The sequence below is a fragment of the Vipera berus genome (genome assembly GCF_964194415.1).
Source record: "Vipera berus genome assembly, chromosome: 1".
NCBI classification, from domain to species: domain Eukaryota; kingdom Metazoa; phylum Chordata; class Lepidosauria; order Squamata; family Viperidae; genus Vipera; species Vipera berus.
This window is the reverse complement of record NC_138202.1, coordinates 120,061,761-120,083,962: the sequence shown is the minus strand read 5'-3', so window position 1 is coordinate 120,083,962 and position 22,202 is coordinate 120,061,761. Positions and strand designations below refer to the sequence as shown.

General features: G+C 42.8%; 1 protein-coding gene across 5 annotated transcripts; it reads left to right on the top strand.

Moving 5' to 3' along the window:
- Nucleotides 1-535: 535 nt before the first annotated feature.
- TCIRG1 (T cell immune regulator 1, ATPase H+ transporting V0 subunit a3) lies at nucleotides 536-22,135 on the top strand. Of its 5 annotated transcripts, XM_081336504.1 has the most exons (21): nucleotides 536-664; nucleotides 5,028-5,305; nucleotides 5,656-5,785; nucleotides 6,342-6,420; nucleotides 7,817-8,046; nucleotides 8,274-8,371; nucleotides 8,656-8,782; nucleotides 9,338-9,420; nucleotides 10,576-10,669; nucleotides 11,696-11,908; nucleotides 13,192-13,342; nucleotides 13,700-13,839; nucleotides 14,179-14,336; nucleotides 14,426-14,516; nucleotides 15,829-15,947; nucleotides 16,250-16,463; nucleotides 18,187-18,300; nucleotides 18,916-19,035; nucleotides 19,636-19,753; nucleotides 20,381-20,552; nucleotides 20,975-22,135. In XM_081336504.1, exons 3-21 carry the CDS (start codon nucleotides 5,678-5,680, stop codon nucleotides 21,054-21,056), a joined length of 2,511 nt encoding a protein of 836 aa, XP_081192630.1. In that variant the 5' UTR covers nucleotides 536-664; nucleotides 5,028-5,305; nucleotides 5,656-5,677; the 3' UTR covers nucleotides 21,057-22,135. The 5 variants fall into 5 exon arrangements, 4 of the variants coding, with proteins under 4 accessions (XP_081192630.1, XP_081192629.1, XP_081192628.1 ...); XM_081336503.1 differs by lacking the exon at nucleotides 5,028-5,305 and having other exon boundaries at nucleotides 587-664; nucleotides 8,277-8,371; XM_081336502.1 differs by lacking the exon at nucleotides 5,028-5,305 and having other exon boundaries at nucleotides 587-664.
- Nucleotides 22,136-22,202: the final 67 nt, after the last annotated feature.

Below are 22,202 nucleotides of genomic sequence, written 5' to 3'. Positions count from 1 at the left end.
TAGATATGGGACTGCTTTACCTATTAAGAAGATAGGGGCAGAAAAATTTGGTGCTTTCAACTAAAAGGCTGTAACCCTTACACAGCACTTAGCACGATGGTGACAAGCATTGCCAACAGATCCGCATGTAGTTTTCCTGCAGATTTTACAATGGCATTGTTTCTCCTCGGTTAAGCTGTTGCTCTGGCCTCCCCACATCATCAAAAAAAAAGCTGGCTTCCATAAAAGTCGATCTACTCCTGATGATCAGGGCCTGTGAAATAAATAAATCTCAGTATCCTTAATAACACCTTCGCACTTTTTGACGACGCAACTAACCCTCAGCGGTATACAGTATGTCAACAAAAGGAAAAGTCGGGAGCGTCTACACAATATTGTGCACGTCGCCGGCTGCTCAAGGGAGGAAGCTGCAGAAGAAAACAGATTTCGCTTTCCTTTGATTCTTCTCTCACGGCGTTTGAGAAGCAGAGCTCGCTTTGCTCTCCGAGATCGTTCTCTGTTCCCATAACCAGCAGGAAGTGCCTTCGAGCTGCGCACTGGGAGATTTCGCAGGGCGGGACGGACCAGCCTTCCTTTCAGCTGGGGCCTTCATGGCAAAGAGGAAGCAATCGGCAGCCCGGGAGGCGAAGACAGCCGGCTGCTGTTCCGGTGGAGGCGTCGCAAGGTGAGTGCTTGTTTGGCCTCTCGCCAGCGACTCCCTCCATCAACCTGAGCCCGGTCTCGGGGCTGTGTCTTCTCTCTTCTGAACATCTGCCGTTTGGTTTTAGAGAGTTCAACCTTCCTTTTCCTTCAGTTGTTGCAAGACCTACCCAACTTCCACCCCGCCTTCCCTTTGTGGCAATGTGTCTAAAAACTCGCCGCACCTCACTTGTTTACATTTACATCGCTTGTGGGCTGGGGAGGGAAAATCGCTTTCGGGGCCCTCTATGCAGACCAATCACGGTGCTCAACTCCAGGGCTGCGGCGGTCACCTGCTTGCCGGGATGGGGCGAGTGTGGCTGTTGTGGGGCGAACGGAGATCCACTAAATCAGGGTTCTTCAAACTTGGCCCTTTTATGACTCGTGGACTTCAACTCCCAAAATTCCTCAGCCAGGCATGCTGGCTGAGGGATTCTGGGAGTTGAAGTCCACGAGTCATAAAAGGGCCAAGTTTGAAGACCCCTGCACTAAATGGTAGCGGCTTCTGCCAGAAGCGATCTCTCGGCCCCTGCGTGTCTTTTGGGGAATTGGATTAGAGGAGATCCGCCACTGTCTCTTCCATTTCCAGTCTCTCCGAGAGGTGCGAAAGTTAGGGCTGCCTTTGAGAACTGGACTTTCTCCCTCGCCCCTTTTCTGGACTGTAGAAAAATGCTTCCGGTTTGGACTACGGAAAGGCCACTCATTTTGGCACCTGAGGGGTGTGTGTGTGTGTGTGTGTGTGCGCGCTTGCGTGTGCCATGTTTGGAAAATTTGAAAAGCTCACGTGAGAGCTGGAAACCCCCCCCCTCCTTCCTTATAATTAAAGCGATCTTTGCCGCGGTCTCCAAGCTGTGATGTTCTTCAGATATACCGGATTTCAGCTACCAGATCCTTGCCCGATATAGTCCTATAGGCTGGGGCTTGTGGGAATGGAAATGCAAGACATCTGTAGAGTAATACAGACTCACCCTCTATTTCAAGAGTTTACTGGATGACTCAGGAAAGTAATTAATAACAGCATGCTTCTAGATCAGCTTGGTTCAGATGCAGCTGTTCAGGCCAAATACAAAAATTCATTCCTCCATTGTTAACTGCTTCACAATTCATAAGAGAAGCAATATTATTTATTAAGTTAATTCATACTGACATAAAGCTATATCAGCATTCCATTTTGAGATGTGGTGATGATGACTTTTTCAAAAAGCCTCCTTGATGAAAAAGCTACCGTTTCTTTCTTTGGCTCCTAGCCATGCTTTCACTTCCACATTTGTCTAATAAAAACTTGTGGTTTTTTAAAAGCATCTCATATTTTGAGGAGGGATCAACAAAATAATTCTGTAGGGTGTTTGGTTGTTATATTATCTTCTAATTCAGCAATCCCTAAGCTTTTTGGCACCACGGACCAGTTTCACGGAAGACAATTTTTGCATAGACGGGATGGTGCACCTACCCGCTGCTCACCTACAGCTGTGCAGCCCAGTTCCTAGCAAGCCACAGACCAGTACTGGTCCGTGGCCATGGGTTTGTGAACACCTGTTCTAATTGTCTTCTTTGCACAGGATATTGCTGGCTGGAATAGCCAACAGTCCAGAAGATAGGCTCAAGATCTAGAAGGAACTCAACAGACTTGAACACTGGGCCCTATGTAACAAAATGAAATTCAATAGTGAGAAAAGTAAAGTTTTACATTAGGCAAGAAAAACCAAGTGCACAGGTATAGAATAGGTGGTACCTGGCTCAATAGCAGTAACTGTGAGAGGAATCTAGGAGTCTATTGGACAATCACTTAAGTATGAGCCAGTAGTGTGTTTCAACCACCAGAAAAGCCAATGCAGTTCTAGGCTAGATTAGCAGAGGGATAGAATTAGGATCATGTGAGGTGTTAATATTGCTTTGTAATATCTTTGCTCTCCACTGGCTGGATTTGGCCAACAACAGAAGCCCAAGGTAGCCAAACAAGCTGAGATGCCATCTGACTCGCTTTTTCATTTCTGTCTTTGGTTCAGTGTGTGGTGCAAAGTCATAAAATAGGTCATTAAGTGACATCCTCTCCATGTAAGTAGAGGAATTCTTTAAAAACCCGTTGTTTTTAAAAACACATAAAGCATGGTTGTGCACAATATTTGAAGGGGGTTTTTTTTGCACAATAGTGAGGCAGCCATGACTTGCATAAACTATTGCTCTAAAGAAAACTTTCGCAGGTTAACTGGGCATGTGTACAGTATGTGACAGCTGGCAAAACATTGCATGTCCATGTTCCTCAGAAGATCAGGTTTACTGCACACATCAAGGAAGGGTGTTTTGTTCACACTGATGTTGTTCATAAAATACCCTCCAAATGTTTTGCGTAATTCTGATAACAAGAAATCTCTCAATAGATACTTCTCTCAGACAGAGTTCAATTTAATTATATTCTGAGGTCCAAATTAGAATGACAGATATAATAAAAAAAATTGTACCAGGCTGACTGACATTTTTTTAAAAAAAGAATAAAATTGCCATATGTATTATTTATCTTTATCTTTCTTTATCTTTATTAAACTTATATAACGCCCTTCTCCCGTAGGACTCAGGGCGGTTCACAAGGTTTTTAAAATAACAATACAACAATTACAAAAATTAAGAACAGTTAAAATGATTATATTTAGACCTTGAATAAATATAAAAATATAAAACCCCAATTAAAATCCAATTAAAACCCCAAATAATACTCTCAGTCCAGGCCAGAAAGCTCAAAGAGCCAAGTCTTCAGGTCCTGGCGGAATGAGCGAAGGTCAGGGGCAGTCCTAAGCTCTATGGGCAGCTGGTTCCAAAGGGCAGGCACACCCATAGAGAAGGCCCTCCCCCTAGGTGTTATCCGCTGGCAATCATTTAACTATGCCATTATATCTATATTAGCTAAATCTAAAGCTAGCCTGATGACTTAGTCATTTAACTTTGAATGAGTTTAACGAGAAACAGTTTGGTGTAGCGGTGAAGATGCTGGCTTAGAAACTAGGAGACTGGGAGATCTAGTCCTGCTTTAGGCATAAAAAACAGGTAGATGACTTTGGGCCAGTCACTCTTTCTTAGCCCAACTCACCGCGCATGGTTGTTGTGTGGAAAAGAGAAGGAGGAAAGATTATTAGGTATCTTCACCACCTTGAGTTATTTATAAAAGTAATAAAGATGGGGTAAAAAAAATCTAAGAAATAAACCTATTGCAAAACTCCTTGCAATAATGTGTTAACACTACAAATTTTTAGCGCAAGATGGAAACCCCCAAATTGCACAGAATATGCAATCCTTGCTTGTTCTTGGGACTCAGTACAAAACTTGACATAAGGCTGGGAGGGCTCCACTGCTCTGCCAATTATTAGATCCCCTCTGGAGCATGATTTTTGTGATTCTGATATAGAATGATGTGATTTGGAGCATTGGGGAAACAGCCGATGCATGCTCCATTGTAGCTGCAGATTATTGAGAAAAGAAGCTGCAACTCTGAAACATCAACTTTCTTAAAGCAGTTACTTCTTACATGGTCAAATTTGCAGTCTTTTTGGGGGTGTGTATGTGTGCAGATTTGTTTTTTCTCCATCCCTGGAGGCTCACAGTATTCTGCCATGCAAATGGATGGAACAGTGATTTTCAGCTACCTCTCTATGTAGATGCAGTAATGCAGCTTTTGGTGGTGGAGTTTCAGCTTGGTGGTTGGCACTGTTGAATGCATGAAAGTAGATGCCTATTCCTGACTTAAAAGAGCAAAAACCTTTTCCCCAATGCAGCTCTTAATAGAAGCCTTATTCACTTCAGTTGTAGCCCAAGAATCATTCTAAAGTCACAGTAATTCTCGTAATAAGTTTATACTTGTAGTGGGACCTGCAGGCTCGGATATGATACTTTGAAAGAAGGGCAGTATCTGGTCTTTTTACGTGCATTTTTGCTGGAGAAAATGGGTGGAAATGGCCTACAGTAATCTAGAATATTCTATGTTCTTCAGAAGAATAATGTTGAAGTCATTCATTGTTCTAATTATAACCTTCTAGCTTCCAGTCAGACCAGCCTGTAGGGTTCTGGATGTGGTTTCTGCAGTTGTTGCCAAGATGCTGTGGTTTTCCCAGACTTGTGGGCTCCTCTTCGTTATCTCTGTCACCAGAGCAAGCCAAGAGCAAGCCATCTTTTACCCAGGTCACTTTCTCACTGCAGAGGACAAACAACGATAGCTGAGGATGAAATTTAGAGAAATATATTTTTGTTCTTAATTGATTATTGTGCCTTGTCTTTTTCTCCTCCTCTCCCCCACACTCCTCCCCCAAATGGGCAACATGCTCGCTCTGTCTGCTCCAACAGCTGAAATTATCTCTTTGCAGCTTTCTCCAACCTGGGTCCTAGAACTGCCATCTCAGGATATTTTAATCCCATTATGAGCAATAGAGAAGCCTGAGTCAGAGGCGCGTTGTGAAATGAGTGGTCGTGGCCTGTCCTGGAAACTGTTTTGCAATCCTAGAGCTGAAAAAAAGGCTCACGTGAGTCAGCCAGGGAGCAAGTTGCAGCAAGCCATCAGGATGGCAGAGATTTAACTTAGGGCTGTGTCTGGCTGGACCCCTGAAGGAGAAACTCTGCTTTCTTGCATTTGGAGTATCCAGAGGTAAGCAGTTTCCCCTTCCCTTAGGCCACTGCAGCTACCCAATCCTGACTGATGCAGTCCTAATGCCAGGCAGTATCCACAACCCTTTGGTTGGGATGCTTAGCTCTCCCTAGTTGATGGGATCAACATTTTGATTTTGCCTATTTCTCCTGTTGGTGGGTTCTCTGCTCCTCGACCTCTCCTGGTCTTTGTCTCTATTTCCTAGTCTTATTCTTTTGTCACTGGTGCTTTTTTAGGACAACAGCTATCAAAAAGACCCCTGACCCTCCACCCATGTCCAGCCTCCATTAGAAATAGGTGGGGGTTTGGGTGAATTAATGCCTACTAATGCAACCATTTTGGTCTTACAGTTTCTTCTGGAAAAGGGGGACGATGTTTCGCAGCGAGGAGATGTGCTTGGCCCAGCTCTTCTTGCAGTCGGCTTCATCCTATGCTTGTGTTAGCGAATTAGGAGAGCGCGGCCTTGTGGAGTTCCGTGATGTATGTGCTGGAAGATCTGGGGACTGTTTGGTGGGAAGACTAAACTAAGGAAGTTATAGCTGTTGGGGCTTTTAATTGCTCGGTGATTGCAAGACAGGCAGCAATTAGTCCGTGGGTTTCTTACGAAGTTGGTTTCTTACAAAGAAGTTGCTGTTCTTACAAAAGAAGAGCCTCCCTTTTCAACTTTTTTTTTTACACAAAGCTTGTGGGGCCACCAAATAAAAGAGATAGACATAGTGTGTGCCTAGGTATCAAACAAGGACATGTTCATATGCAGACAACAGAAAGAATAATGGATAGTTTCATTTACTTGAGAAGTGGTTGTGTAGACATGATCTCCTACATCCTACTCCTCTCCTTATTTATGGAAAAAGTTTTGGGATTGCATGTTTGTCAAGTGTTTTGCAGATGCATAGAAGAGATTGAAGGTAAGAATAAATGGGGGTTAAAAAAGAGATATTCCAGTTTGGGTGCCTAGTTCTGGGGTGGCTAAAGCATCTTCTCTATCTTTAGCCAGACCCTCATAAGCTTCTGAATAAGCCTTTTTTATTTTCAGCTAAATCCTCATGTCAGTGCCTTCCAGCGGCGCTTTGTGGGAGAACTGCGGCGCTGTGAAGAAATGGAGAAAACGTTCAGTGAGTGACACCTGCTTTGCGAGACTTGGTGGGGCTTTCCCTCTGCTGATGGAATTTTCACAGGGTTGACAATGAAACATGGAAAGTAGAAGTAAAGCCAGTAACATGTCAGCTGTATTAGTGAAAAGTGTTTTTTTGTTAGTTTATAGGCTGGCAGAAATTGGGTTAGGCTTCTAGAGTTTAACTGTATGATATTAGGTATGTTATCAGGCTGCCCATGATGAATAAAGCAAATCATAAGACTCTTTTTATAATTAGAGGCACATTAGATTAGTACATCATGAGACACTTTCAGCAGAAACTTTTCTAAATTGAATTATAACCTCTGGTCCTTGGCAAATGGTAGTTGGAATTTCTCATGCAGGCTGTTTTTTACAATTCAGCAGCATGCAGTTTTCTTTAAAAGCTCACTTAGATGTGTTGAAAAAATGTTGAAATATACCAAATCTTGATAACAGATGGTGGCATAAAAACATTTGGAATTGCCAGCCTATCCATTTCTTATTTGGAATTGGCATCTTTATCCATTTATTATGTTGCTGATTAATTTGGGGAAAATAACCCACTTTTAAACTTGAAAAAATAAAGCACAGAGAAATATAATAAGAAAACAATTTTCTTTTAGGAAAACATTCTGCATCCAGTCTCCATTTTGTAGTCACTAGTACCAGAGGTAGACAGAAGAAAAAACTGGGGTTGTATCACACTCTTTGTCCTCAAGATTATAAAAACTCATACCTTTCTTCTGTAGGAGAGTGCTCAGAATTTAATAATAATATAAACTGCAGAGAGCTTTAGGAAGCGAAACAGGCAGGAAACTCCCAAGTTTCATAAATATTATTGCTGAAAATGAAAGAATGATTGTGGTTGTAACTTTGGTAGGCCAGTGCAACTCATCAGCTAGCAGGCTGAATGTAGTCCACCGAACTGTTTAGCATAATGTTTTGGGTGCTAAGCCTGGGCACTATTCCTGCAGTCGGCAGGTCTTGCAATATATTGAGTCTACTCATGGTTTGTTCAACCTAGTGTTTTTCAAAGTTGGCAAGAGTAAGATGTGCGGACTTGCCCCGCCAGTATGAATTCTGGGAGTTGAAGACCTTGCAACTAAAAGTTGCCAAGTTTGAAAAACACAGGTTCAGCTTAACATTGCCAGCCAGTGTCTTTGCCTCAGCTCTCCAGATTTTGGCTGAGTTTTTTCCCCTGCTGGCAGGGATTCACCTTGGGCCCTTCTGCCTGTAAAGCACAAATCCTGCTGCTGGATTCCCGTGCTGGGTGAGCTGCACTGAGCCTGCTGAAGCCCTTTTCTGAGCTGGGCTGAGGAAAATCTGGATTAAAACACCAAAGCTAGGTTTGGGGCCTCTTCTTCTTCTTCTTCTTCTTCCTCTTTTCTCTCCAGCTTTTTTGGCCCAGGAAGTGCAGAAAGCCGGACGGTCTTTGAAGCCTCCAGAGGAGAATCTGGCCGCACCCTTGGCTCGCGAGGCCCTGGGTATCCAGGAGAAGTCTGAGACCCTGTCACAGGAGCTGAGGGAAGTGAGCCACAACCGGGAGGCCCTGCTCAATCAGCTGCAGGAACTGCGGGAGCATATTCAGGTGCTGCAGGAGGGCCAGCGCTTCACCGGTCAATTGGTAAGTTGATCCCTTCTTCTTCCTGTTCCAAACCTACCTCTCTGGTAGTCAGGCAAATTCGGGGACTCGGGGCAAAAGAGGGAGCTGTCGGGGAGGGTTGTTCGAAGCCTCTGGTCTAAGGGATGAACAGAAGGCTGAGGGTGAAAACACCTTTTGCAGCCAAATAACCCAGGGAGAGTGGGAGGAGAGCTTCCGTGGCCTGAATCCTGGGTTGTCACGTCTACCAGCAGGTGCCCCTTGATTCGCCTGTGCGTTCTCGTGCTTTCTCTGAAAGAGATCCTCTGCTTGGCCCCACCGTGCTACACCGCCCTGACCTCAGAATCAAGTGAGTGGAGTTGGGTGAGGCTTGCTTGCTCAGATAAGGAACATTGGTGGAGGAGCTGTGGAGCTTGCCGACTCTTCTCTCACCTGTTTCAAGGGATCATGGTTATTGGATTGAGGGTGTTTTGGGGGATTCCTTTCATGGAAGATATGGGGTACTCCTGTACTCTGAAGGGCACTTAAGGTACATAACGTAATACGAGATGTGCATAATGTTGCCTGGGGAGACTGAACAATCGGCCTTCAAAATTTAATTTAGGTTTTCTCCCTTTCACCCTGTCCCTAAAGCTTTGTGGCAGGCGTGATACATCCATGGCGGGTGAATTCCTTCGAACGGCTGTTGTGGCGTGCATGCCGTGGCTACCTTGTCCCTCATTTCATAGAGATGACAGAACCTGTTGAAAATCCATCCATGGTAAGATGGAATCCAGTAAGAGGAAAAATTGGGTACATTGGCTGGGGATGGTAACCCATTGAGGCTGCAGCATTTTCTCTTAACCTTGCACCTTCCAAATGTGTAACTCCCCTCTGCAATTGAAAACAATAAGGATACCTCTGGCTGGGTTACAGGGCAAATGGCTGCAGGCAACCCAGAGAGTCTAGCTTCATACAGGGGCGATCACAGAAACTAGCGGTTTTGTTGTAGTGAAGCAGGGTACATTTGTTAAGTCTTTCATACTTCCTTCTCTGCCCTCACGAATGCCCACAGTTGTGAGATTCCACATGGGTATAATTAGATTACAGCAGCAATTGGTGAATCATTGGAAGACCTGAAGAGCTAGGTCAGGGACAGACCATGTAGATCTAATACAGACATTAAGAATTGATGATACATAACAATCAATCGATGGGCAGGCAGAAATGCAATTCAGATTGTCAATACCTTTTGTGGCCTGCCTTGGAAGAAGGCCCCATTCTCCTATCCTTCCTACTGTGAAGGCTTCTGAGCAATTCGTTTTTTCCTGTGTAGGGGGAAAGCATTACCTGGGTCATCTTCCTCATCTCCTACTGGGGTGAACAGATTGGGCAGAAAATCCGTAAAATCGCCAACTGGTGAGTGCTCTGGACGTTGTGTAGTCCCTCTGTTGCCTATGATGAAAACAATTTTGGAATGGAAAAACAGGTCTCACTATTAAGTAAGCAAGCAATAGTGGCTGTATTCACTTTACCCACCAGAGGAATTCAGACCCTTCACCGTAGGTATCCTTGTTTAGTAACCACAATTGTGAGCAGCAACTGGATTGTTAAGTGAAGTGGTCACTAACTGAAAATGCAACAGTGCTTATGATCTTACTTCAGTTTTTCTTTGCTTTAGGGACAGTCCTTATTTCACAACTGCAGTTAATAAATGGTTGCATTTACGACCTTCATGGGTCTATAAAGCAAAGGAAAGTTGAAGTAAGATTATTAGCACAGTCATAGTTTCACTTAGTGTTCACTTTGTTTAACGACTGGGTTGCTGGTCCCAGTTGTGATCGCTAAATGAGGACTACCTAGAGCAGGGCTGTTAAACTGCTGGCCCGCGGGCCAGATGCGTCACGCAGAAGGCGCACCCACCCCATTGCCAGCAATGGCAAAGCAGTCCCAATATGTTGCACGACATCACGTGACATCACGAGTATGACATGTCTGGCCTAGACAAACCTGCAAATGTTGTAAATGCAAGGAATGGTTGCAAAACTACTTTTTCACCACTGTTGTAATTGCAAACAGTTGTTAAATGAGGCAGTCACTAAATGGGGACTACCAGTATAGTGTATGGTTTGATTAAATTGGGAAACTTTGTCATTCCTGCTACATCTATTATCAACACTGTTCTCTGGCCCCTCTGCTACCACAAATGTAAGGTATGTGTAAGTACACGTATACTTTACATGTGTCTCTTTATCTATGAATGATATGATTAGGGGGTTGGACTGCACCAAAGCAGAAGCACTGATAAACCCAGGGACAGGATGAGACAACAGTCAGAAGTGAGAACAACCACCACACATCATGTGTTCCTCCACGGAAGTGGTCTGGCATCAATCAGATATTGCCTCTTTCCCCAAAGCTCTGTGGCTCTTCCGAGGCTCTTCCCACTAGCTGTGATTGTCAGTTTCTCAAGAGCTTTTGCTTACCCAGCTCACCCTTCCCATATGCACATCTGGCTTCCCCATAAGCAGTCTGCCACTGACCTCACTCATAGTGTGTTGGGTTTCTCTCCAGCTTTCACTGCCACCTGTACCCGTATCCTGAGAATGAGGCTGAGCGCATGGAGACCTTGTGTGGGCTGCGAACTCAAGCAGAAGATCTGACCATAGTAAGGATTTTCTGCACCACTGGGGCAGAGGAAGTGTGCAGGAGGCGGTGGTGGATCCAGTCCTTTTTTTCCCAAGGAAAGAAATTAAAACTAGAAATCTAATAATGGCAAATTCTACATAAGTATTGCCACTTCATTTTTTCCCCCTTAAGATTTGTCAGCAACATTTTTCAACTTTTTTGACTGCAGGGCACAAGCTATATATATATATATATATAGCTGGAATCCTACCAGGATTTGCAAGATTCCTTTGTTCTACAGCAGCATGGTGCAAAGTGGTGGCATTCCTCCATGAGTTCACCAAATCTCACAAGTTTTTGACATTTTAAAAAATGTTATTTTTGGAAAGTCATCAGTGCTTTTTAGACATCATATTTGTCCACCACTTCTCTAAAATGCTGAATTTCTCCTTCGTATCAAATAAAAGTTTTCTTAGTTTTTGAAATGCAGAAGTATTTTCTTCTTCTGTACTGTTTTTACTCAGTCTGATTGTGCTTCCCCTTCCCCTTCCTGCCCCACCCCAGGTGTCCTGTTTATACTCCTCACTTCTTATAGTAAATTCTTTCCATTTCTTTCACTAATTTATAAATGTAATGAGAGCATTTGGGGCAAGATAATCAGTTTTAAAAAGTGTGGATATGATGAGGTCAGAATGGGAGAATGTTGTGGGAAGTTTGGTTGTGGTGCCAATATATTTTTTTTCCTGATTTTAGTTTTATTCTCTGTTTTCACTGCTGGTATATGTTGTTTTATTCTTTGGCTGTGGACCAGCCAGAGTTTTGTTTTAAGATGGGTAGGCGTACAAATGTTTTGAATAAATGAATGAACAAATGAACAAATGAATGAATAAACAAATGAGTACATGAACAAATAGGCCTGTGCTGGGATGAGGCTTGTGCATTTTCTAGACTTAAAGACTGCTTTGAACAATCACTGCTCTGAGCATCTTCTTCCATTAAATAACGTTAACTTCAAATCACTCCGCTAATGAAAGCTGTGAATTTGCCCCCAAACTCTTGCAAACAGGTATTAGGCCAGACGGAGCAATACTTGGACCAGGTGCTACAAAAAGTGCTTTCCGTTCTACCTGCTTGGCAAGTACAGATCCAGAAGATGAAGGCTATCTACTTCATCCTCAACCAGTGCAGCTTCAGCATCACTGACAAATGCCTCATTGGTGAGGTCTGGTGTCCTGTCCGTGACCTTCCTGCTGTGCAGCTGGCCCTGCGCGAAGGATCGGTAAGTGCTGCTGGATGCCTGTCTGGCCTCTCTTCTCCTCTCGCCATCCTACTTCTGCCTTGCCTGAGATGCTGTGGACCAGGAGGAGAAAGGTATTGCCTTTTCTCTATCAGACGAATGCATTCCTCTTTGCACCCTTTACTAAAAGAAAATTGCTTTGGCTTATAGGTTGAGCACTAAGGGCTGCCCCCCCCTCCCCAAAAAATGTTGCAGGGTTGGTGCCCTTATTCTCAGATAGCCAGAACCTGCCTTCCTCTGGCACTTATCATTGCGACCATCCTTACTCAAGCTGAGTTTTAGTAGGGAGGTATCTCCTCTGAAAGATTTTTTTTCCCCAAAAGTATAATTTTTTAAGCCTTGTGCTCTTAAAGCAGGGGTGTCAAACTGCCGGCCCACGGGCCAGATGCGTCATGCCGAAACCGTGCCCACCCCATTGCCGGCAATGGAAAATAAGTCACGATATGTAGCGACACATCACGTGACGTTGCGAGTTTGACACCCCTGTCTTAACGCATGCAGGTACTTCTTATATGTTTTGGCTACATAACAACCAGTACTTAGTGAACTGAGATTGTTACTAATATGTAATTAATTTGCTTTGTCCTTTCCCTTATAGAGCAATAAATTTAAAAAGTGTTTTTTAAAAATAGGTTTCTAGTCCTCATGGGTATAAAAGAATGCGTGGAAATATGTAAATAATGTGTGCTCAGAATCTCAGAAGCTAAACAAAAGGCTGAAAATTTCCAGTGGCTGAGAAAGGTGAATGGCTCCTCCTTGTAGGTTGCAGGTAGCATCCTTGTAGCATGCAGGTTTCAGAGCTGTGACTTTTTGACATACACTTAGATTATTTTGAGATAGGACTTCAAGCTTTCCAATTAGTCCACATAGCTCTGAATTATGAGAGGTAGCAAAAGGTAATAACGGAAAATAATTAGAGTTTGTAACCCTGGGAAGCCTTTGACTTCTGAATTTTTGGTATCCATTGCCTTTAATAGTCATGATGACTAGAAACTTATTTTTTATTTTGGAAAGCAATAGCTGAGTAGTGGCCTCTGCAAAGAGACAGTCACACTTGTCATGGTGCACTTGATTTAGTGCTCCAGATTCTTTTAAGATAGGTCACAATTTGCCCTTGGGTGTGTACTTGGGTGACTCATTGCTCTGCACTGTAGAAGTTGAGCTGCTGCAAACCTGTTCAGAAAGAGACAGAAGAGAAAAACTGTCCAACCTCAAGTACATCTGTTGCCTAAACTGCCCTGAGTGATCCTCTTTTGTTCCTACAGCAGCGCAGCGGTTCTGGAGTGGAGTCCTTTGTCCATCGGATTATCTGCACGGAGAACCCCCCAACTCTCATTCGCACCAATAAATTCACTGCTGGCTTCCAGAACATTATTGATGTCTATGGAGTGACCAGCTATCAAGAGATGAACCCAGGTGAGGAAATGTGCTACATCCCTCATCTCTTTGTCCTTGAAGGTTTGGTCCATTGCTTGATACTGCAAGTTGTAGTAAGAGCTATGACATGTCCTCACCTCCCAACAAGGGACAGCCACGTGGGAAGTAAAAGAGAGAAACAAGCCAACAGGAATAAGTGTTGGTTTTAGAGAAAGTATAAGCTTAACAGGATGGCATGTGAGCTGATGTGATATGTTGATTATTCTTGATTCTTTTATGGTTCCAAAAAAATAACCAAGGCAGGGATGGTGACAGTTTGGGCTGATTTAAGCAAGAGGGCGAGTAGCTGTGGGACTTCCCTTGGGCTTCTCAGCTAATGTCAGCTCTGCTTTTCAGCTCCTTACACCATCATCACTTTCCCTTTCCTCTTTGCCGTCATGTTTGGGGATGTTGGCCATGGACTTCTGATGTTCCTCTTTGCCCTTTGGATGGTGCTTTTTGAGAATCGGCCTGGCATGAAGAAGGTGGAAAATGAGGTGAGCCCTGGTTGAAGAGGATCTTTTTTCCACGGAATGTGCACTTTAGGTAGGCGGAGAAAGAAGATAATCTATTTCTGCCAGAGATCTGGAAATAATTTTAGAACAAGTTCATCCCCCTTTTTCCCTTAAGGACCACAAGATGATGCTACCCCTTTTTCAAATCCTAAAAAAAAAGGGGGAGTTAGTTCTGGTTGGCAGATACCCTGACCCTAAGTTACGCCTCCGACCATTTGAAAAGCTGAACACTTTCAGAAACTAAACATAATACTGTACATGGGCTCCTGGGTATGTTCCCTCCACGCAGCGTGTACACTTAATGTTACCTTCCCTTATCAGATCTGGCAGATGTTCTTTGAGGGCCGTTACCTCATCCTCCTAATGGGTGCCTTCTCTGTCTACACTGGTTTCATCTACAACGAATGCTTTGGCAAGGCAATGGCCATCTTCCCCTCTGCTTGGAGTGTTGCTGCTATGGCCAACAACTCGGACTGGAGGTACCAAAGGGCCTGTCCTTAAAGTCAAAACTCTCCCTCTCCTTGGGGGAGGCCATAGTCACCACCTGAAACTCTTCTTTTCCTTTCAGCTCAGACTACATCATAGAAAGCCTTTCTCTAAACCTGGATCCCAATGTCACCGGCGTTTTTAATGGTCCCTACCCTTTTGGGATAGATCCGGTAAGCTGAGTGGCAATTTGAAACAAGTGTGGGTTATTGCTGCTTGATGTGTGCTACGTGGAAAGGACCTAGGCATATTTAACCATGGTGAACGAATCTAAAGTTGATAGGTTTCCATTACCTTTCAGCTGACCTAAAATAGCTGACTGTGAGGATTTCAATGCAAATACTCAATACAGCGTGCCTGCCTTCCTTAGATATATCCTGCCTTTCCTTCAGGAGCCCAAGGTGGGAGATCCTCCCTCCTAATTTCTTTCAAGAAAGGCTGAAGACTTTGCCTTTGTGGCAAGAGCTGGCCTCAGGGAACTCCACTGACTATTGAGTACCTCGCCGCAGTGTTGTTGCTGCATCAACAATAGGTGGATATATAATTAACTAACGTGCAAAATGCCTTGATTCAGCTAACAGAAGTCATTCCCCACTTAGTCATTGAGTTCTCTTCGTTTCTTTGGCCCAATCAGGCCCAGTCTGTAGGGCAGAGATAAAATGAGGGAAAGACCAGCATATACAATCTTTTAAGCTTTCATAAGAAAAAAAGGAATGTGATTGCATTAAATTAATAAACAAAACTATAATTTGAACAGAGGAATACGATAGGGGTGTAATAGAAGGTTCCTAATATAGTTAGAATGTTAATTTTGCAACATATTTGAATTTCTGTTGTATTTATTTTAAATACATGCTGAATATTTAACCATGACAATTTCCTAATATCAAACATCCCTGTGGAGGTGTCCTTATGTATTGGACTATAACGCCAAGCAATTAATTCCAGCATTCTGACAAAGAATTCTGGGAGATATAGTTCCAACTCAAGTAAAGGTCAACAGCTGGGAGAAAACTGATTTAAGACAAAACAAAATTAATATCAGTTTAATATCTCACTGTAGTCCTGAGATTAATTTAGAATTGCAGTTAATTTTAGGCAAATATGTAATCTCAGATTTAGTTTGGGTTATCATATGCATTTGTATATATATTTATTTCCATTGCCCTCCTTTGTTTAAATGTATAAAGATGTATTTAAGAATGCTGCCATCTTGGCATCCATGTATTGCAACCAATCAGTGGTATGAAAGAACAGATTTTCAAACTGCTTTGATGGAAAAATGTTTTTTTCAGTCCACGTTGCTCCTTTACATAGAGATGATACTTTTATATCCAAAACCCAGCTATAAATAAAATGGAACCAGAATTAAAATTAATTAGGTTTCTCTCTGCTTTCCTTTTCTTCCCCTCCCCCTTCCCAAATCTGAACCGGCTCTCGTCACTGCCACATGTGGGATTTCTGTCTTCCTCTCTTATGAGCTAGATCTGGAGTCTGGCTGTTAATCACCTCACCTTTCTAAACTCCTTCAAAATGAAGATGTCTGTGATCTTGGGCATTTTTCACATGAGCTTTGGAGTGTTTCTTGGCATCTTCAATCACATGTGAGTATCCAGTCGATGTACCCTTGCTTGGTCAACAAAAGGGGTCTTGGAAATCCTACTTTGATTACAATCAACAGAGTGGGTTTTGAAAGGGAGTTGGATACAATTATGGAGGGTAAAACTGCTAGTAGCTAGAGAGAATGATAGCTATATGGTACCTTCTTTTCCTTAGAGACTAAGGAACATAATGGGGATTGAGCTGCTGCTTCCCAAGAGACATCTGCCTAATCAGTGATATTGGGCTGGATGTGTCTCTGATGATTTTGTTGATGACGTCTCTCTCCCGTCTGTTTGGTTTGCAGCCACTTCAAGCAAAGATACAAGATCCTATTGGTTTTCCTTCCAGAGATCGCTTTCCTTCTGCTGCTCTTTGGCTACCTTGTAATCCTGATATTTTACAAATGGTTTATGTATGATGTTTCTAATTCCAAGTTCGCCCCTAGCATTCTCATCCACTTCATTAACATGTTCCTGTTTTCAGATAGTGGTGGAAATACTGCGCTATTTAAGCACCAGGTAACTGCTTCTAGCATTGTATCCTACTTATTGATTCCCTACTTAAAAAGTATTCCTTCCTTTAATTCTCCATTGTTCTTCTTCTTTCCAAAATCTGTTGAATTGAATGGGATAGGACAGATACATAATTCAGAAAATTATGTATCCAAATAACACTTATTTGTCCCAAATGTGCACATTGTCAAATAATACAGGAATTGAGGAAGCTGCTTGGGGATAAAATGTTCCCTTGAAATTTATTTTTCTTTGATTGGGTTATAGTTCACATTCCTAAGTCTGCCAAACGTGTCAGTGACTTTGGTGCCAAATAAAATTAAACATGGGAGTATAAAACAGCAAGCAAAAACAGAAAAAAGAGATGTTTTTCCCAGTAAAAAATTACTCACAACCTTCAGATAGGGAGCCTAGGTCCCACCCTAATCCAGAGCCTAGGAAAATCTTTGAGGGATGCTATTTGATAGAACAAGGCTGACAACAGGGAAAAAAAATGTGTTCAGGGTCCAATTGGATGGCGTTGCTTAATAGATGGGATTTTATGGAGGGGGCCAAAAACAATAGGAAAAAGGATTACTCGTAAATTCTCTATCTTCAGATAATGCCCTCTTGGGTCCACCCAGGTCTGATAATTATGTGTAGCAACTTGGCCGCCTCATCCACAATCAAATTATGAATGAAAGTAGCCTTGTTACATACTAAGGTGGCTTTGTTCTATTCAATCATTGCTATTCATCTGCCTTTTCTTTTTAATGCTGGATTTGTGACCAGCTTTTTTGAGAAATGTTATTTGAGGGTTATTTTCTGTTCAATTGGTGATGGTGGTTTCACAAACCAATTCATCATTTGATGTGCACACGTCAACCAGAGGTACAAAGCCACAAGACCTGTGGAAAAATATTTTTGAAAATAGTTATAGATTGAGAACCTGAACACAAATGTAATTCTAACTATTGAGAACTACCCAAAAATGCCTTCGGTACTTGTCAAAAAACTCGAGTTTGTGTATATTCATATCCAAACTGCCAAATCTTACAAGATACTCTCATCCTAAAACCTTATACAATCTAGTGATATTTCAGCTGGGAACGCTGAAATCTTATGAGATTTGGCATTGTCATGAAATTTCTGCCAGTTTATTTTTTTTAAATTAGTCTTGGGCTTCCACAGGTGCCATATGAGGATCCTGCTTACTATTTTAAATGCTGCTTTCTTATTTTTGTTGCATTTTAAATCTGTCAAGGAAAACACTCAAAAATGGAACTAAGTAATCAAAATATTATTAATGCCTTGTTTAATATTAGGAACATATTCCCTTTACTGGGTAATACGCTTTCAAGCTTATTGTGCTGGTAACCATTTTTTAAGACAATCAGGTGGACTGTAATATTTTGAGGGAAGCATTGAATGTCTTCCTCATTTTCAGCTAATAAAATAATTTTCAGAGTCCTATTTTGTTCTGTTTTGTTAATAAGACAATATAATAATAACGTGATTAGAGTGTAAAAAGATCCTCATCAATAAGGTTTGATAGGATAAGAATTGAAATAAACTGTGAGAAAAAAGGGAGAAGAGGGTGCCTGTACTTGTCTTTGCTCTGGTGCCTTGTTCTAATTGTGAGATGCAACTCAGAAAAGTATTTTTTCCCCCATTCTTGTAAAGTTACTTTAATTTTGAATGCTTAGAGATGGGGCTGCAATAACTACAATTGTCCTCTTGCTCACTACAGAAACTAGTGCAGACGGTGTTGATGTTGGTGGCTCTGATCTCTGTGCCCATCCTGTTGCTGGGGACACCCTTGTATCTCTGGCACAAACATCGCCAGAACGTTCCTCAAGCTCGGGTAAGAACCACTCCCTGGGATTCATTTAGGACTGTTGTACAAACCCGGTTCCCTAGTTCAGTTGCCAGCTATGTGGATTCTAAGACTTTCATCTCTTGGGCCCACCAATTCAAGGACTGAGCCGAGAAAAAAGAGCCTTGGTGGAGCAGTGGGCTGATGCCTCCTTAAGTAACACCAGCTGCCTGCAATTAGTGCAGGTTCGCATCCCACCAGGCTCAAGGTTGACTCAGCCTTCCGTCCTTCCGAGGTAGGTAAAATGAGGACCCAGATTGTTGGGGGCAATAAGCTGACTTTGTAATAATGCCGCTTGGGTGTGTGTGTGAAAGCCCTAATAATAAGCAGGCATATACATAGAATGAAGGCTACTGCTAAGCTTGTAAGCCGCCCTGAGTCTTCGGAGAAGGGCGGGATATAAATGTAATAAAAATAAAATAAATAAAATAAATAAAAGCCTTTAATGGACACTGAAGCATCCTCCAAGATGGTGTATGCCATTGAGGAAGATAGCAGGTTCAGAGAGAGGGGATCTTTTGCTTATATATCCTGGGTGCTAAATCTGTGGACTATTTGAGAAGCCTCTTCTCTGATGGTTGATGTGTTCTGGGATGCTTGCAGCACAATCCTTCCACAGCAGGAGAGCGGCAACCACTGCTGAACTCACAGGAACGAAAGGTATCTGTGAACATTGCTGAAGGTGACGTGGATCACATGGAGACCAACCAGGAGGGGGAGAAGGTAACACTTTTACTTTAATTTGGTGGTGATGGCCAGAATTTTGTTCCGTGTCCTCCCTCCCAGCCATTTGACTAGTACTTTGTGCAGATTTGCCACAACCTGAAGACTTTATTTTCACTTAAGTGACTTTAGACACGGTAGGAGAATAGAAGAAAGGCTGAAATTGATGAAATAACTGAACCAACCAGCATAGAGAGATACATCAGTGCTTATGTTTTGAACAGAGGGATGCAGGCCAGCAATGTCTATAAAAGTTGCAATTATGACAAAATGAAAAAAATGTTTGTCAGGATGACATTGCATAAAAGAAGCAACTTAATGTCTGTGCCCCAAGTTCTTAACTTTATAAGTACATATGCCATGACACTCATGCCATTTGCCTCCCAACGTTATTATGTTTTTTTTAAGCTACCTTCTGATCTGAGACTGGCTTTGTTCACCAGTCTCTATTTGCTGTTTTCCTCCCCTCCCCCCCTTCTTCTCCCTCTCATTTCCTTTCTTTGGATTTTGGAAAAAGCTCCAGGGGGAGGGCGTTGAGCATAGTTCAGAGCACCTGGCTAGTCCTCACTGCCACCCAATTCTTTTCCATCTCTCCGATAGTTTGACTTTGGCGACGCGTTAATGCATCAAACAATCCACACTATTGAGTATTGCCTGGGCTGCATCTCAAACACGGCCTCTTATCTGCGTCTCTGGGCTCTCAGTTTGGCCCACGCACGTGAGTTCCTGGGGGTGGGAATTGAGGGAAATAGAGGAGGCTTTGGCTGCAGACATCTGTGCCAGGCTGATTATTTGGTTGGCGAGAGTTTTTCCTGAAATTCCTGGGAAAGGGGATGGCGGTTGGGTTGGTGTATTGCAGCAAATCATCGTGTGCTTTATTTGGTTTTGGTTTTGGTATTATATGGCCTGTGGCGTAGCTTGTTGTATGAAGCCAGACAAACATGATTTATTCAGCAAAACAAGGTTAAACAAACTGAAGGTCTAGGCATCATGTAAAATCATCGTGTGTGAGAGAGACTGGGTTTTCATATTGTGCTAACCCATTATTTGCTAAACCATGGTCAACAAAGTAGTCAACGTGGTTGGCCAGATTTACACACACTATGCCATAAACCAGGGGTCCTCAACCTTGGCAACTTTAAGACTTGTGGACTTCAACTCCCAGAATTCCTCAGCCCTGCCATAAACAATATCACAGTGTATATGCAGCCAGTGATTTGGCCTCAAAATTAAGTCTGATTAAGATGGTGCATGACCTTTCTGCAAAGATTCCTAGCATGCAATAGGGAGAGAATTTGCCCCTTTGTAATCTTTGGTAACTTCTTGCACTTATTCCTGTTCACAGAGCTCTCAGAGGTCCTCTGGACCATGGTGATGAAGATTGGCTTTCAGCTGAGAGGCTATGAAGGTGTGGCTCTCCTTGCACCTGTCTTTGCTGTTTTTGCAGTATTGACTGTGGCAATTTTGCTGGTGATGGAGGGACTCTCAGCTTTCCTGCATGCCCTTCGTCTTCATTGGTGAGACATGTATGCTCACACTTGCATGGGAGAGGGATTTGTCAAACACAAGGATATTTTGTGTAAATGCTATTCACTTATTCCATGGGTGTCAAACTGCCAGCCCGCGGGCCAGACGCGTCATGACGAAACCGCGCCCACCCCATTGCTGGCAATGGCAAAAAAGCTCCGATATGTCGCGCAACGTCACATGACGTTGCAAGTTTGACATCTCTGACTTATTCAGCTTGGATTGCTAAGTGCCTCTGTGCTAACATTTAGGAGTCGTAGAGGTGATAAATGATTCCCAAAGAGATCTAGTCTTTGATCCTAGATGGGCTGTTGACTCCAGGATGACACAGCTCATCTCTATTGGAACTGGATAAAATTGGGGATAGAGTTGATCTTGCCAATCCTAGACTAACCTGTTCTGTATTTTTCAGGGTGGAATTCCAGAACAAATTCTATTCAGGTACTGGGTACCAGTTCAGCCCCTTCACCTTCACCAGAGATATTTGGATCTAAGAAAAAAAGTGACTGCTTCTCTTCAGCAAGGGAATATTTGAACTAATAGGCAAAGCTTATGCTGCTTTTTTTAAAAAAAACTGACTCTTGCTACCCCATCTACTTCTATCTACCCCATCTACTTCTATCCTGGCAGAAAATGCACTAGCCTTTAACAGCCTTAAATTAAACCGAGATCCTGTGCTCACACATGAATATCAGTATTTAGGCTGACATTTTGGAACTGAAGGAACAATCTTCCAGAGCTGTGTTTTGAATCTTGCCACATTGCTTGCAGATCTTTTGATCTAGGTGATTTGTTACTTCAATAACAGTCTTATGTATATTTCTGTATCCTGAAAGCTCTGGTGGGAAAAAATGGTAAAAGACCTTAAGGAAAATTAGAATAGAGGAAACACTGAAATTTGGTCTATTGGGACTACAAGGACACTGTCCATTTGTATCACTCATCTGTGTAAAAAGGGACCGGTTTACTTACTTAGATTAGTTGACAAGACCTGGCCAAGGGACTTTTTAAATTACTTTCTGCAGAACTGCACTAGAATTTTATTGGGGGTTAATGTCCAGGTCAGCCTCAGAAAAAAAAAATATTGTGACAAAGAACTCAGGTTGATGCAGCATCTACCAAAATATGAGGTGGAGGCAGATCCTAGCCATCAAGACAGACTTGATCTACAGCACAGTTGACATGTTGGGGGTTAATACAGGGAAGTGGATTGAGATGGCTGTTCTTTCTATCTTCTGAGCTCAGTTTACGGGCCGCTAGCAAAGCACATTAATGGAATATGGACCAGAGAGGAGGCAAATGGAAACAGCACCTCTCCTGTGTAGGCCAACTAAGCTTAACTTTGCCAAAGGCAAAACAGGGATTCTTGGCATGAAGTGCACTACAAGCTTCCTTCACATTGAAGGCAGGGAGGCCTCAAGAATGCATCAGAAGCTTGTCTCACCCTGTCACATCCTCCCATTAGGAGGACAGTGCATTCAGTAGGCCAGGTAGAATTCTGTGCTAAAGACATTGAAATCCTTATCCCTGTGGCACTAACTCAGCAACAAAAATAAAACTCGCTGCATTTTTATCTCTGCCTGGAGACCATTTTGTAGTCGCAAGATTTACTCGGGATTTCTGCTTTGCAGATTTGGACA